Source organism: Hypanus sabinus, chromosome 13, assembly GCF_030144855.1.
Source record: "Hypanus sabinus isolate sHypSab1 chromosome 13, sHypSab1.hap1, whole genome shotgun sequence".
Taxonomy (NCBI): Eukaryota; Metazoa; Chordata; class Chondrichthyes; order Myliobatiformes; family Dasyatidae; genus Hypanus; species Hypanus sabinus.
In genome coordinates, this window is record NC_082718.1 from 62065027 (window position 1) to 62081526 (window position 16500).

Here is a 16500-nt window from a genome sequence, read left to right on the forward strand (position 1 = left end):
CCAACTGACTGGGGTATTCACGGATATCTGCAACCATTTGCTCTGGCAGTGTGTGGTACTCACCTGCTTCAACCAGGCTTCAATTGTACTGGTGCCCAAGGAGAGTGTGGTAACTTGTCTAAATGACTATTGCCCAGTAGCACTTGCATCCTCAATCATGAAGGGTTTAGAGAGGTTGGTGTTGTCAGCTCCTGTCTGAGTGGTGACTTGCATCTGCTCCAATTCGCCTACTGAAACAACAGTTCTACAGCAGGTGCTGTCTTCTTGGCTCTTCGCACAACTCTGGAACATCTGGACTGCAAAGGTGCACACATCAGGATGCTCTTTATCGACTACAGTGTGGCATTTAATACCATCATCCCCTCAAAACTAGCTAGTAAACTTGAAGACCTGAGCCTCAGTACACCCTTGTGCAATTGGATCCTGGATTTCTTCATCTGTAGACCCCAGTCAGTTCAGATTGGTAAAAACAATCTCAGGAGCACCACAGGGATGTGTACTTAGCCCCCTGCTCTACTCACTTTACACCTACGACTGTGTGGCTAAGTACAGCTCCAACACCATATACAAGTTTGCTGATGACACTACGGTTGTGAACTGTATCAGAGGGGGTGATGAATCAACATACAGGAGGGAGATTGAAAACTTGGCTGAGTAATGTAATAACAACAACTGCTCACTCGGTGTCAATGACCAAGGAACTGGTTGTAAACTTTAGGAGTCTGCGGAGGTTTGGCATGCTAAATCTGTATAGATGTGTGGTGGACAGTGTGCTGACTGGCTGCATTGGGAACACCAATGCCTTTGAGTGGAAAATCCTACAAAAGGTAGTTGATTTGGCCCAGTACATCACAGGTAAAACCCTCCCAACCATTGAGGATATCTACCTGAAATGTTGCTGTAGAAAAGCAGCATTCTTCAAAGATCCTCACCACCCAGGCCATGCTCTTTTCTCGCTGCTGCCATCAGGTAGAAGGTACCGGTACCTCAGGACTCGCACCACCAGGTTCAAGAGCAGTTATTACCCCTCAACCATCAGGCTCTTGAACAAAAGGGTCTCATTTACACTCGTTTCAGGACTCAACTAATATAGTTATTTCATGGTCATTATTTATCGCTATTTATTTATATCTGCATTTGCACAGTTTACAGATCCTGATATTTAGAATTTACAGTTACTGGTCTATAGATTTGCTAACTATGTCCACAAGAAAAGAATCTCACGGTTGTATGTGGTGACATACATGTATTCTGATAATAAATTTTATTTTGAAATTTATATCTTAATCTGAAGAGTTAAGGACCTTCTGAGTTATAATCATCTCAAGAATTGTAAACGTGTGATGATGTAGGATCGAGACATTGGGAATCCAGCTCCCTCGTAAAAAGTAATGAAATAGGGCTTAAATGAAGAAGAGTTAACAAATACCTACTAGAAACTATTTATAAGTAACTCAGGATTATTTTCAGATATGGCTCCTAAACCAAAACAGAAGAAAGCTACTACTTCAAAGACTGCGCAAATCGGCGGGGAAAAAGGCCTAACCGTCTCGGCAAATCCTCGGAGTCAAGTTGGATCTCCTCCCGGCGAAGTGCATGGCACTTCTGATGATGCGGGACAGGAGGTTGCAGCAATGTCGGCGGTCTCTAAGAAGAAACGGCAAGAACAACGCGTGCGCGAAGAAACAAGTATGCATGAACAGATATTAACAAAACTACAAATCCCAAGTACAATTGGAAGTGAATCGGAAGTGGAATCAGATTCTTTGGGAAACACAGATGAAGAAGAGGGAAAGGAGGAGATTAAAGGAGACATAAGAGATATCCTGATATATATGATGAATGAATTAAAAGCTATAAGAACAGATATAAAAAGGATGCCGATTACACTCAATAATGTGGTGGAAAAACAAAAGAAGGTGGATAATAAAGTTAAAGAGATGGAGGTAAAAATGGAAGAAAACACTGAAAGAATAGATAAGATAGAAGACAATAATCTTGCCTGGACAATAGAAAGAAAACGGATGTTGGAAAAAATAGATGTACTTGAAAACTCTAGTAGACGAAATAATATTAAAATTGTTGGTCTTATAGAAGGTACAGAGGGAGAAAATCCAATAAAATTCTTCCAAGAATGGATTCCGAAAATTTTGGAAATGAAAGAAGGAAATCAAAAGACCAAAACCTCAACAAGATCAAAATCCAAGATCAATTTTGATAAAATGCTTAAGGTACCAAGATAAAGAAATGATCTTGAAGGCAGCTACTCAAGGTGCTAAAAAGAGAAATGGGCCATTGATGATAGAAGGGAAAAGAGTTTTTTTTTATCCAGACATGTTACGATCTTCTGAAGAGGCGGAAGGAATTTAATCCAGTGAAAAAATCTTTATGGGAAAAGGGCTATAAATTTTTATTGAATTACCCAGCAAAATTGATAATTTTCCTGGATAACGAATAAAGAAGATTTTTTGTTGACTACCGGAAAGTGGAGAAATTTGTACAAGAATTACCTGATGTCCACGAAGAGGAGTAAAGAATTATAGAAATGAAGTGGACGACTGATGAAGACTGAAATAAGGTTGGACTTGACGGACATTTATAAGGAATAAGAAAAAAAATAGTTGAGGAGTATTAATTGGGAGTAGAGACATTAATTATTTTTTTTTTCTTCACTAATATATTTTCTTTCTTTTTTTTGCAGGGTAGCTGGAGGAGCTCCTGATCGATGGCTGCGAGTTTCACGTATACAATCAAGGCGATTGCCATGACCCGTAAAATGGGGGGGGGGGGGGGTAATGTTGTGTTTCTTTTTATTCGCAACATTAGTGGGGGGGGGGTATTTTGGGTTTTTTTCTTATATATTAGTTGTCTTTCTTCTATTTTTCTTCTTTTTTGCCTGGATGGTTGGGGAGAGACTCACAGCAACATGGAGAATTTTAAAGAGTTCCCAAGGTATTATGAATGATTAATTTACTTAATTTTTTAAATTTTAATGTTAATGGACTTAATAGACCTGTGAAAAGAAAAAGAGTTTTAACATATATTAAGAAAATGAAAGGAGATATAGCTTTTCTACAAAAAACACATTTAACAGAAACAGAACATAAGAAATTAAAGAGAGATTGGGTTGGAAATGTCATTGCAGCTTCATTTAATTCAAAATCGAGAGGAGTTGCAATTTTGGTTAATAAAACTTTACCAATTAAAATACAAAATGTAGTAATTGATTCTGTGGAGAGATATGTGATTATACATTGTCAATTTTTTTCAGAATTATGTACTCTTATGAACATTTATGCACCAAATGAAAATGACGCAAAATTCATACAAGAAGTTTTTTTGAACTTGGCTGATGCACATGATAAAATATTAATAAGTGGAGACTTTAATTTTTGTTTCGATCCAGTTTTGGATAGGTCAACTAAAGTTGCTACAAAATCAAAAGTAATCAAACTAACTTTATCATTAATGAAAGATTTAAACCTGATTGATATATGGAGAAAAATTAATCCAAGAGAAAGAGACTATTCATTTTATTCAAATAGACATAAAACTTACTCAAGGATTGATTTTTTTTAATTATCAAAAAATATTCAGGATAGAGTGGAAAAGTGTGGAATACAAAGCAAGAATACTGTCAGATCATTCCCCCTTGATAATGACAATGATAATGATGGATATGAAGGAATCAATCTATAGATGGAGATTTAATTCAATTTTATTAAAACATCAAGATTTTTGTGATTTTATGAAAAAACAGATTCAATTTTTTTTGGATACAAATTTACATTCAGTTGAGGATAAAATTGTATTATGGGAAGCGATGAAAGCATATTTAAGGGGCCAGATTATAAGTACATCTAAAATTAAGAAGGAATACATGGCAGAAATAGATCAATTGGAAAAAGATATAAAGTTAGAAAAAGAATCTCAAAGATATATGACAGAAGAAAAACGAAGACAACTTGTTAATAAAAAATTACAATATAATACACTCCAGACATATCGTACAGAAAAAGTAATTATGAGAACTAAACAGAAATATTATGAATTAGGTGAAAGATCACATAAGATTCTTGCTTGGCAGCTGAAAACAGAACAGGCTTCTAAAACAATAAATGCAATTAGAACAAGTGCAAATAAGGTTACTTATAAACCTTTAGAAATTAATGAAACTTTTAAAAAATTTTATACTGAACTATATCAATCAGAATCACAAAATAAGATTGCTGAGATAGATAAATTTTTATCACAAATAACCCTTCCAAAATTAAATTTGAAAGAACAGAAAGGATTAGATATGCCCTTTACATTAAAAGAGGTTGAAGAAGCTTTAGGATCACTTTAGAGTAATAAATCCCCAGAAGATGGTTTTCCTCCTGAATTTTATAAAAAATCTAAAGATTTATTAATTCCTCCTTTTATGAAATTAATATATCAAGTGGAAAGAATGCATAAACTCCCGCAATCTTTTTTAACAGCGATCATAACTGTATTGCCAAAAAAAGATAGAGATCCTTTAAAACCAACATCATATAGGCCTATTTCTTTGTTGAATACAGATTATAAAATAATAGCAAAAATTTTATCTAATACAATATCTAAATATTTACCAAAATTAATACATATGGATCAAACAGGTTTTATTAAAAACAATCAATAGATAATATAACCCAGTTACTTAGTAGAATTCATTTGGCACAAAAAAGAGGGGAAATGAGTGTGGCAGTTGCTTTGGATGCAGAAAAAGCATTTGATAGATTGGAATGGGATTTTTTATTTAAAGTATTGGAAAAATATGAGTTAGGAAAATCTTTTATACAATGGATTAAAACCTCAAATACTAATCCTCAAGCTAAAGTAGTTACAAATGGTCAGATTTCAACACCATTTTGCTTAACGAGGTCAACTAGACAAGGCTGCCCATTATCACCTGCTTTATTTGTATTGGCAATAGAACCATTAGCTGAATTAATTAGAACAGATTCAAACATTGGGGGCTTTGGAGTTAATCAAGAATATAAGATTAATTTATTTATGATTATGATGTTTTGATTTATTTAACAAACCCATTGCAATCTTTGCAAAGACTATCTTTTAGATTGGAAGAATATGGGAAAGTATCAGGGTATAAAGTAAATTGGGATAAAAGTGAAATTTTACCCCTTACCAAAGAAAATTATAATCAATGTCAATTAGTAACTCAATTTTGATGGTCAATAAATGGGATAAAATATTTAGGTATTAGAGTTGATAATGATGTAAAAAATTTATATAAACAAAATTACTTGCCATTATTAAAAAAAAGAGGATCTTGATAAATGGATGATGTTACTAATAACATTAATAGGTAGAGTTAATGCTGTAAAAATGAATATATTTCCTAGATTGCAATATTTATTCCAAACTTTACCAATACAATTGCCTCAGAAGTCTTTTCAAGAATTGAATAAATATGTAAGGAAATTTCTTTGGAAAGGAAAGATGTCAAGAATATCATTGGAAAAATTGACATGTAAATTTGATTTAGGAGGGTTACAACTTCCAAATTTTAAGAATTATTATAAAGCAAATCAACTTAGATTTATTGCGTCTTTTTTTGATGAAGAAAAACCTGCATGGATTAGAATAGAATTAGATAAGATAGGAGAAAACATACCAGAAGATTTTATATATAAATGGGAATCCAAATGGATACGGGAAAAAAAGAATCTCCTATATTAAGACACTTGATTGATTTATTGAATAAGGTATATATGGACGATGAGATAAAGAAATCTTTATTAGCAAAAAGAACTTTAATTCAAAATAGGCTTATTCCTTTTACAATGGATAATAAACTTTTACATAATTGGTTCCAAAAGGGGATTAAATATATAGATGATTGTTTTGAAGGAGGTATATTGATGTCGTTTGACCAATTAAAAAATAAATATAAAATATCAAACAACACTCTTTTCTGTTATTTTCAATTAAAGGCTTATTTACGAGAAAAGCTGGGTCAAACAATGTTGATACCAAAACCTAGTGAAATAGAAATATTAATTCAAAAAGGAAAAATTAAAAAATTTACATCCTGTATGTACAATTTGATTCAAAAACAGATAATTAAATAAGGAATTCATAAATCAAGACAAAAATGGGAATCTGATTTGAATATTAAAATTGATGGAAAAAGTTGGTCAAGATTATGCTCTGATAGTATGATAAATGCAATAAATGTTCGACTTAAGATTAGTACAATATAATTTTTTACATCAATTATATATAACACCACAGAAAATAAATAGATTAAATTCAAATATGTCTGACCAATGTTTTCGATGTAATCAAGAAATTGGTACTTTCTTACATTCTACTTGGTCTTGTTTTAAAATTCAATCATTTTGGATAAATCTAAGACTTTTATTGGAACAAACGAAACTTAAATTGAATAAGTATCAGAAAAAATTTATAAAAATTGCATTGGCAGTAGCCAAAAAAGTTATCGCAGTTACTTGGAAATCTGATTTATATTTAACTACGGATCGTTGGAATAATGATATATATAGTTGTATTCCACTTGGAAAAATTACATACAATCTAAGAAACGAATATATTTTTGAAAATTTGGCTCCCATACCTACAAAAGATAGGACATAGGTCCTTTGAAGATAAAATTATAAAGTAATTGGGGAAAGTAAAAATAAATATTAAAATTATTTTGAACTCCATGGAGCATGTGGGGATCCTCCGATATCCAGGCAATCTTGCTCTTCTTTCTTTCTTTTTTTTCTTTCTTTAGACAAGGGTTGGGGGGGTGGGGGGGGCAGGGTTAATATTATTTTTTCTCTTTCTTACTATTTCATCATTACATTTATTCCTTGTAATTTTTTTATTTAATAAATAAATAAATAAAAAGAAAGAAAGAATTGCAAACAGTAGTCCTGCAGTATTAGCCTTTGACTTCTATTACCAAAGCAAAAGTATATTTCCTGGAACCTTAGCCATGTGATCCTTTGGTGTTTACTGTTGTATGAAGTCAGATTTGAATGAACTGCAGATTTGTTCACATGTGCTTCTGTATAACAATGGAAACAAGCTTACCTCCAAAGATTTCATAGAACTTTGGAATTCAGCCAACTGTCTCACTTGAATTCTCTGCACATTCTCAGCTTGAGCACCAGAATCTTCTCTCTGAGCACGAATCTCTGCAACTTCAGCTTCAAGGCACTTGACTTTCTGGCAGAGTTGGACCTTTTCCCTCAAGAGTACTTCAACACGTTTATTATCTCTAGTGGGATCAATACTCATTATCTGGTCGTGCAGAGCTTGTTTGTCAGCTTCCAATCTAGCAATCTACCACAAGAAAGAACAGACCAAGGCAATGTATTACTACATATGTTTAAAGCCTTGTTCATGCAGTATTATAGAAATAAATGTGATAAACAAAGAAAGGAAGTCAAACATTTAGGAAAGCATTACATTTTTGAAAAGCTGTAAAGTGGCACATATCTACTCTGAGAACAGCCATCTCTAACTTAACTGTGATGTGTATGGGGAATAGGGTCAGATAAGTGCTCCTAACAACTTAAGTACGCTAAAGAGGGTACACAGTTGCATTATTTTAAATTTAATGGACACGAGCAAGACTTCTCGGTCCTTGAGAAACAGGCAGCAAAAGGAAGGGAATTACGTCATTTTCCAGCACTGTTTTTGGGACATAAAGAGCAATAATGGTGACTCACGTTCAAAAACTCGCAAGGAAAATGTTTAAACAAGACCTTGCCATTAAATTTGTAGAACTCAATATTCCCCACTTTACCCGGTCCCAAGTTACATAAATATTACGATGAATATCCATGGAAAGTTCTCCTATTTCCCTCCTATTTTACAAAACCCTAGTTAGGTCACATCTTGAAGTACCGCTGTCAGATCTGGTCGTCTATCGTAGAAGGATGTCAAGGCTCTGGAGAGGGTGCAGAAAAGGTTTACCAGGATGCTGGCTGGATTAGAGAGCATATGCTATAAGGAAAGGTTGGAGAAACTTTGGCTGTCTTCTCTGGGGTGGCAGAAGCTAGAGGAGATCTGATAAGATTATGAGAGGCATAGATAGACAACCAACATCTTTTTCCCAGGGCTGAAATGTCCAATAACAGAGGGCATGCATTTAAGATGGGAGGGTAAATTCAAATATGATGTGTGGGGCAATCATTTTTTTTAAACACTAAAACGCGCTGTCTGGGATGGTGGTGGAGGGAGACATGAAAGAGGTGTTCAAGAGGCTCTTATATGGGTACATGAACGTGCAGGAACTGGAAGGTTATGGGCATTGTATAGGCAAGAAGAGTTTAGTTTAGTTGGTGATTTGATTACTAATGTAATTAGTTTGGCACACAATTCTAAGCCAAAAGGCCTGTTCCTTTGCTGAACTGTTTTCTGGTCTATATTCCCTACACTAGCAAATTTATAGAAAGACAGAAGAATTTTGAGATAGAGAACTGCAAATCTACAAGAAATGCTATTCCCTACTACCTATGCAGAGCCCTGTGTCCAAAAGCTTTGCTCAATTTTTCATAACCTGGTTAAAAACCTAGGCCAAGAAACTTAAGTGACCCAATCATCATCAAGCAACTGAGTTCCAAAATGCTAGTTCTTCCATACATACATATGGAAATTACATATGCCGAGATTCTCTCCACTTCTTTGCTGAGGTTTGATACTCTAGGACAGGGGATGCTACAACACCCATGTAACTGCATAATTTTTCAGATTGTTTGTCTGTATAGGACATTACAGCAAAGCCCAATTTATTGTTATCAGACAGATTTTAAAACTCTGTACTTTTTTATTACCTACAAGACACTCCCTTAAAGCTTCCCTGTCAGACTAAGAACATTACAGCACAGGAACATCCCTAATGCACCAGGAAGGCTAACAATATCACCAAGGATGTCTGCCACCCTGGTTGCAACCTTTTTCCTCTCTTCTCATTCCCAGAGAAGATATGGGAGCTTGGAAGGCCATATGGCTGGACTCAAGATAACTGTGGAAGTCTGTCAGTTTGTAAAGTATGTCTATATCCAGAGATGGAGACAGAGAGATATCGAGAAAAAGCAGGGAGGTCACTTTCCTGCTGATGCTGCCATATTCTTGAACCCTTAATTCTATCTCTTCTGTTATCGTCACTTTAGCAATTGATTTTGCACTATTTCAGTTTGCACTACTATACTTTGCACCATTCTGTTGTTTTGCACAAATCACTGTATTTATTCATTTATTACAGTGTATACCATCTACTCTGTGAGCTTCTCGCGAGGACTTTCATTGCACCCTGATAATATGACAGTAATCAGATTCATGATGGTTTGCTTTTATGATATGGGCAACTCAATACTTCTGTCTTATGGTTGTGAATAGTTCAGTTTTATTTTATTTTTATGGTAGACACACTGGGTCTCACCATAGTTGAGTTTGGGAATATTCTTAACAGTGTCCTGTTAATGCAAGAGGAGAAGGTTTCAGAGCTTGGATCTACTCCATTGCCTATTTAGCTCTGGTTATTGTAAGTTGTGGGTGCTGCTATTTTCTGCAGTCCAGTGTAGTTGCTGGTCTAATAGTAAGTGAAGCATATGCTAACAGAGGTTACAGACTGTGCTGGTAGATTTTCTATACTTCTCACAGCCTCAGTAAAGCAGCCAGCATAAATAGTAACAGGAAGGGGTAAATAACTCTACTGGGTGTTTTTAAAGACATCCCAATAGTAACAGGGACATAGAGAAGCAGATAGGGAGACAGATTCTGGAAAGTTATAATAATATAATGGTTGTCATGGTGGGAGATTTTAATTTCCCAAATATCGATTGGCATCTCCCTAGAGCAAGGGGTTCAGATGGGGTGGATTTTGTTAGGTGTATTCAGGAAGGTTTCTTGACACAATATGTAGATAAGCCTACAGGAGGAGAGACTGTACTTGATCTGGTATTGGGAAATGAACCTGGTCAGGTGTCTAATCTCTCAGTGGGACAGCATTTTGGAGACAGTGATCACAATTCCATCTCCTTTACCATAGCATTGTTGAGGGATAGGAACAGACAAGTTAGGAAAGCCTTTAATTGGAGTAAGGGGAAATATGAGGCTATCAGGCAGGAACTTGGAAGCATAAATTGAGAACAGGTGTTCCCAGGGACAGGTACAGAGGAAATGTGGCAAATGTTCAGGGGATATTTGCGTGGAGTTCTGCGTAGGTACGTTCCAATGAGACAGTGAAAGGATGGTAAGGTACAGGAACTGTGGGTACAAAGGCTGTTGTAAATCTAGTCAAGAAGAAAAGCTTATGAAAGGTTCAAAAAACTAGGTAATGATAAAGATCTAGAAGGTTATAAGGCTAGCAGGAAGGAGCTTAAGAATGAAATTAGGAGAGCCAGAAGTGGCAATGAGAAGACCTTGGAGGACAGGATTAAGGAAAAACCCCAAGGCATTCTACAAGTCTGTAAAGAGCAAGAGGATAAGACATGAGAGAATAGCAGCAATGAAGTGTGACAGTGGAAAAGTGTGTATGGAACCAGAGGAGACAGCAGAGGTACTTGATGAATACCTTCATCTCTGCTTCAGTATTCACTACAGAAAAGGATCTTGGCGATTGTAGGGATGACTCACAGCGGACTGAAAAGCTTGAGCATATAAATATTAAGAAAGAAGATGTGCTGGAGCTATTGGAAAGCATCAATAGACAATAGGTGCAGAAGTAGACCATTCGGCCCTTCGAGCCTGCACCACCATTTTCCTGCCTTGTCCCCATATCGCTTGATTCCCCAATCCATAAGATACCTATCTAGCTCCTTCTTGAAAGCATCCAGAGAATTGGCCTTCACTGCTTCTGAGGCAGTGCATTCCAGACCCCCACAACTCTCTGGGAGAAGAAGTTTGTCCTAAATGACCTACCCCTTATTCTCAAACCATGCCCTCTGGTACTGGACTCTCCCAGTATCTGGAATATATTTCCTGCCTCTATCTTGTCCAATCCCTTAATAATCTTATATGTTTCAATCAGATCCCCTCTCAATCTCCTTAATTCCAGCGTGTACAAGCCCAGTCTCTCTAACCTCTCTGCGTAAGACAGTCCTGACATTCCAGAAATTAACCTCATGAATCTACGCTGCACTTCCTCTACAGCCAGGATGTCCTTCCTTAACCCTGGAGACCAAAACTGTACACAATACTCCAGGTGTGGTCTCACCAGGGCCCTGTACAAATGCAAGAGGATTTCCTTGCTCTTGTACTCAATTCCCTTTGTAATAAAGGCCAACATTCCATTAGCCTTCTTCACTGCCTACTGCACTTGCTCATTTACCTTCAGTGACTGATGAACAAGGACTCCTAGATCTCTTTGTATTTCTCCCTTACCTAACTTTACACTGTTCAGATAATAATCTGCCTTCCTGTTCTTACTCACAAAGTGGATAACCTTACACTTATTCACATTAAACGTCATCTTCCAAGTATCTGCCCACTCACCCAGCCTATCCAAGTCACCCTGAATTCTCCTAACATCCTCATCACATGTCACACTGCCACCCAGCTTAGTATCATCAGCAAACTTGCTGATGTTATTCTCAATGCCTTCATCTAAATCACTGACGTAAATCGTAAACAGTTGGATAAGTCACCGGGACTGGACAAGATGTAACCAAGGCTACTGTGGGAGGTGAGGGAGGAGATTGCTGAGCCTCTGGCGATAATCTTTGCATCATCAATGGGGACAGGAGGGATTCTGGAGGATTGGAGGGTTACGGATGTTGTTTCCCTTATTCAAGAAAGGGAATTACAGACCAGTGAGTCCTACTTCAGTGGTTGGTAAGTTGATGGAAAAGATCCTGAGGAGCAGGATTTATGAACATTTGGAGAGGCATAATATGATTAGGAATAGTCAGCATGGCTTTGTCAAAGGCAGGTTGTGCCTTACGAGCCTGACTGAATTTTTTGAGGATGTGACTAAATACATTGATGGAGATAGTGCAGTAGATGTAGTGTATATGGACTTCAGCAAGGCATTTGACAACGTACCCCATGCAAGGCTATTGAGAAAGTAAGAAGGCATGGGATCCAAGAAGATATTGCTTTCTGGATCCAAAACTGGCTTGCCCACAGAATGCAAAGAGTAGTTGCAGACAGCTCATATTCTGCATGGAGGTCAGTGACCAGTAGTGTGCCTCAGGAATCTGATTAGGGATCCTACTATTCATTAATTTTATAAATGATGGATGAGGAAGTGGAGGGATGGATTAGTAAATTTGCTGATAACACAAAGGTTGGGGGTGTTGTGGATATTGTGGAGGGCTGTCAGAGGTTACAGTGGAACATTGATAGGATGCAAAACTGGGCTGAGATGTGGCAGATGGAGTTCAACCCAGTTAAGTGTGATGTGGTTCATTTTGGTAGGTCAAATATGATGGCAGAATATAGAATTGATGGTAAGGCTCTTGGCAGTGTGAAGAATCAAAGGGATCTTGGGGTCCGAGTCCATAGGACAGTCAAAGCCTCTGAGCAGGTTGACTCTGGTTAAGAAGGCATATGGTGCAATGGCCTTCATCATTCATGGGATTGAGTTTAAGAGCTGAGAGGTAATGTTGCAGCTATATAGGACCCTGCTCAGAACCCACTTGGAGTACTGTGCTCAGTTCTGGTCACCTCACTACAGGAAGGATGTGGAAACCATAGAAAGGGTGCAGAGGAGATTTACAAGGATGTTGCCTGGATTGGGGAGCATGCCTTATGAGAATAGGTTGAGAGAACTCAGCCTTTTCTCCTTGGAGCAACGGAGGACGAGAGGTGATCTGATAGAGATGTATAAGATGATGAGAGGCATTGATCGTGTGGATATTCAGAGGCTTTTTCCCAGGACTGAAATGGATAGCATGAGAGGGCACAGTTTTAAGCTGCTTGGAAGTAGGTACAGAGGAGATGTCAGGGATAAGTTTTATAAGGTGTTTTTTTATATATATAAAATGCTGAGAGTGGTGAGTGCCTGGAATGGGCTGACGGCAACTGTGGTGGACGCAGATACGATTGGGCCTTTTAAAAGACTCCTGGATAGGTACAAGGAGCTTAGAAAAATAGAGGGCTATGGGTAACCCTAGGTAATTTCTAAGGACATTTTCGGCACAGCTTTGTGGGCCAAAGGGCCTGTACTGTGCTGTACATTTTCTACGTTTCTATGGTCTATATAATCAAAGACCCCACCCCTCAGATATCCTCTTCTCATATTTTCCATTGGCCTAAAAGCACACATACCACCAGGCTCAAGGACAGCTTCTACCCCACTGTTATAAGACTATTAAGTGGCTTCCTAGTATGATAAGATGGACTCTTGACCTCACAATCTCTCCCCTTATGATCTTACACTTTATTGTTTACCTGCACTGCACTTCCTTTGGAGCTGTCACCACCGGTTTTACCTTTTTCTATATCAATGCATACAATTTTATTTGTATGAACAATATACAAAATTAGCTTTTCACTGTATCTTAGCACATGACAATAAGAAACCAGTACTGTTAGCAATACCAATTTAATCTATTTTTATTCCATTGGAACATAGGAACAGTATTAGCTAGTCAGCCTTAGAACTTGCTCCACCTTTCAGCATAATCATGGCTGATCGTCCACTTCAATAACTTTTACCCAAATCCCTTCATCTTTTTTTAGCATTATGAATTATATCTATCTCCTTCTTGAAAAGGTCTAATGATATGACCTCCACTCCTTCTCTGGTAGAGAACTCCGCATGTCTATTGACCTGGGTAAAGAAATTCCTTATCTCAGACCTAAAGACCCCATATTCTGAGGACGTTCTGGATTTTCCAAGCATTGGAAACATCCTCTCTGTGCCTAGTCTGTCTAATTCTGTTGGAATTGTATACGCTTCCTTTCAAAATTCTAGTGAATTCAGGCCAAATCAACCAGTATCACTTTGTACATCAGTCCTGTCATTCCTGAATTACACTCCATTTGTGGCATGAACATCCTTCCTCAGAAACAGGAGATGAAAACTCCACATAGAACTCCAGAGGATTCTCACCAAGGCCCAGTACAGCTGCATCAAGACTCCTTGTTCCTATACTCTAATCCTCTAGCTATGAAGGCCAACATGCCAGTTGCCTTCTTGACTGCTTGCTGCAAATGCTTGGCTTCAGTGACTGTTGTAGGACCCCCAATGTCTAGCTGCATTTTCCCCTTTTCCAAAAACTATCACCATCTGTATTGTGTCTAAGGCCAGTGCTGAGGTCTCCTAGCTGTCCATCATTGTGCCACCTTTCTCATGCATTGATCTGGTTGGTGGAACAAGACATACCCTGGGATTGTGATGGAAGGGTCCATTACATTACCTGTAGTGTATGATTCAATGTCAGGCTGAGCTACCTCTCAATTTAGACATCATTCCCCAGAGGTCCATGAAGAAGATTTTGCAAGGTCAACAGCAGTATGAATGAATTTACCCAAATTCAAAGCATATATTAATGCTGCTCCACCTGTCCAATTTGATTCTTTTCCTTCTGTAATCTAGCAGTTATAGTACATTGAGTGCCTTGCTCAGCAAAGGCCAATGAAGAGTTAAATGACATTAGTTTTTTTCTGAGAGCAAGTTTCAGCTGTCAACATCCTGGTTTCTGTCCCCACTGATTAAGGATCAACCAGAACTCTCTTCATCCGATTCACTGACTGCATATCCCAAAGCCCACAGGAGCCTCTCTGCCTTTGTGGCGTGAGCAAAGAGACCACAGACTGAGCAGCTGTAAGGCTAGTTCACTCAAGGGAAAGGGATATATGTAATATAATTCTGCAATTGGTCCTTGCATGGCCTCACAATACCAATTTCCTCTGCAGATCTGGAAAATTTCTAGGCCAATGCCTTTACATTTTTTCACTAAACTACTACAAACTTCAAAATTAACAATTCTAGTCATAAAAAAAAGTTTAATGACCCCCATCATTCCACTCTGCAACAAGCTTGAAAAAAAAAAAGCACCAATTTCTCATTGTACAGATCTGTTGTGTTGGTGCCTTCATCTCAAAACTACACCATAACATCCAGGGTATTTTACTAATAGCACCAAACAGAGAATATTACAGCATAGTACAGACCCTTCAGCCCAGAATGTTGTGCCAAGCTTTTAACCAACTCTAAATTATTCTAATCCTTCCTTCCTACATAGCTCTCTACTTTTCTATCTTCAATGTACCTAAGAGTTTCTTAAATGGCCCAAATCTATCTGTCTTTGCCACCTTCCTCAGCAGGGTGTTCCACGCACTCATCACTTAAGAAACTTACCACTCACATATCCTATCCTCTGCATTTCCGCCCTGGGAACAAGTGTCTGGCTGTCCACTCTATCCATGTCTCTTATCATCTTGTACACCTCTATCAAGTCACTTCTCATCCTCCTTTGCTCCAAAGAAAAAAGCTCTAGTTCGTTCAACATGTGCTCATAAAACATAATCCAGATGGCATCTTGATAATGCAACACACACAAAATACTGGGGGATCTCAGGAAGTCAGGCAGCATCTATTGATATGAATAAACAGCCGATATTTCAGGCTGAGCCCCTTCATTAGGACTGAAAAGGAAGGGGGAAGATGCCAGAATAAAAAGGTAGGAGGGAGGGGAAGGAAGACAGCTAGAATGTGAAGTCAGGTGACTGGGAAAGATAAAAGGGCTGGTGAGGAAAAGATATGAAAGGAGAGGAAAGTGGACCATAAGGGAAAGGGAAGGAGGAGGGGACCCAGGGAGAGGTGACAGGCTAGTGAGAAGTGGCAAGAAGCCAGAGTATGGAATTAAAAGGGGTGGGAAAGGAAAACAATTTTTTCTAAATCGGAAGGAGAAATCGATCTTCATGCTATCAGGTTGGAGGCTATCCAGACAGAATACAAGGTGTTGCTCCTTGGCACAAGAGGAGGCCATGGACAGGCATGTCAGAACAGGAATGTTTAGCCACTGGGAAATTCAGCTTTTGGCAGGTACTCGATGAAGTGGTCTCCCAATTTATGACAGATCTCATCAATGTAAAGGAGGCCATATTGGGAGCACCAGATGCAATAGATGACCCCAGCTGATTTGCAGGCGAAGTGTTACCAAAAGGACTATCTGGGACCCTGAATCGAGGTGAGGGAGGAGGTGAGTGGCAGGTGTAGCACTTGGGCCACTTGCAGGGATAAGTGCCTGGAGGGAGATTAGTGGGGAGGGATGAATGGACAAGGGAATCATGGAGGGAGCAACCCCTGTGGAAGGTGGGTGGGGGGTGTAAAGATATGCTTATTGGTAGGATCCCTTTAGAGATAGCAGGAGTTGCACAGAATGATTTGCTGGATGAGGAGTCTCATGAGGTGGTAAGGACAAGAGGAAATCTATCAATGGTAGGCATCCAGAAGATGGATGTTCGGGAAATGGAGGAGATGTGGGTGAGGGCACCATCAGTTGTGGAGGAAGGGAAATACCATTCTTTGAAGGAGGACGACATCTC

At 38.2% G+C, this 16500-nt stretch overlaps 1 protein-coding gene across 4 annotated transcripts in view; it reads right to left on the reverse strand.

Moving 5' to 3' along the window:
• The window catches only part of cep83 (centrosomal protein 83), a 67885-nt gene that overhangs the window by 23174 nt on the left and 28211 nt on the right, over nucleotides 1-16500 (reverse strand). For all 4 annotated transcript variants that reach the window (XM_059987754.1, XM_059987755.1, XM_059987758.1 and 1 more), the window contains one exon: nucleotides 7087-7338. In XM_059987754.1, coding sequence (XP_059843737.1) covers nucleotides 7087-7338 — 252 coding nt within the window. The remainder of the gene's footprint in view (nucleotides 1-7086; nucleotides 7339-16500) is intronic.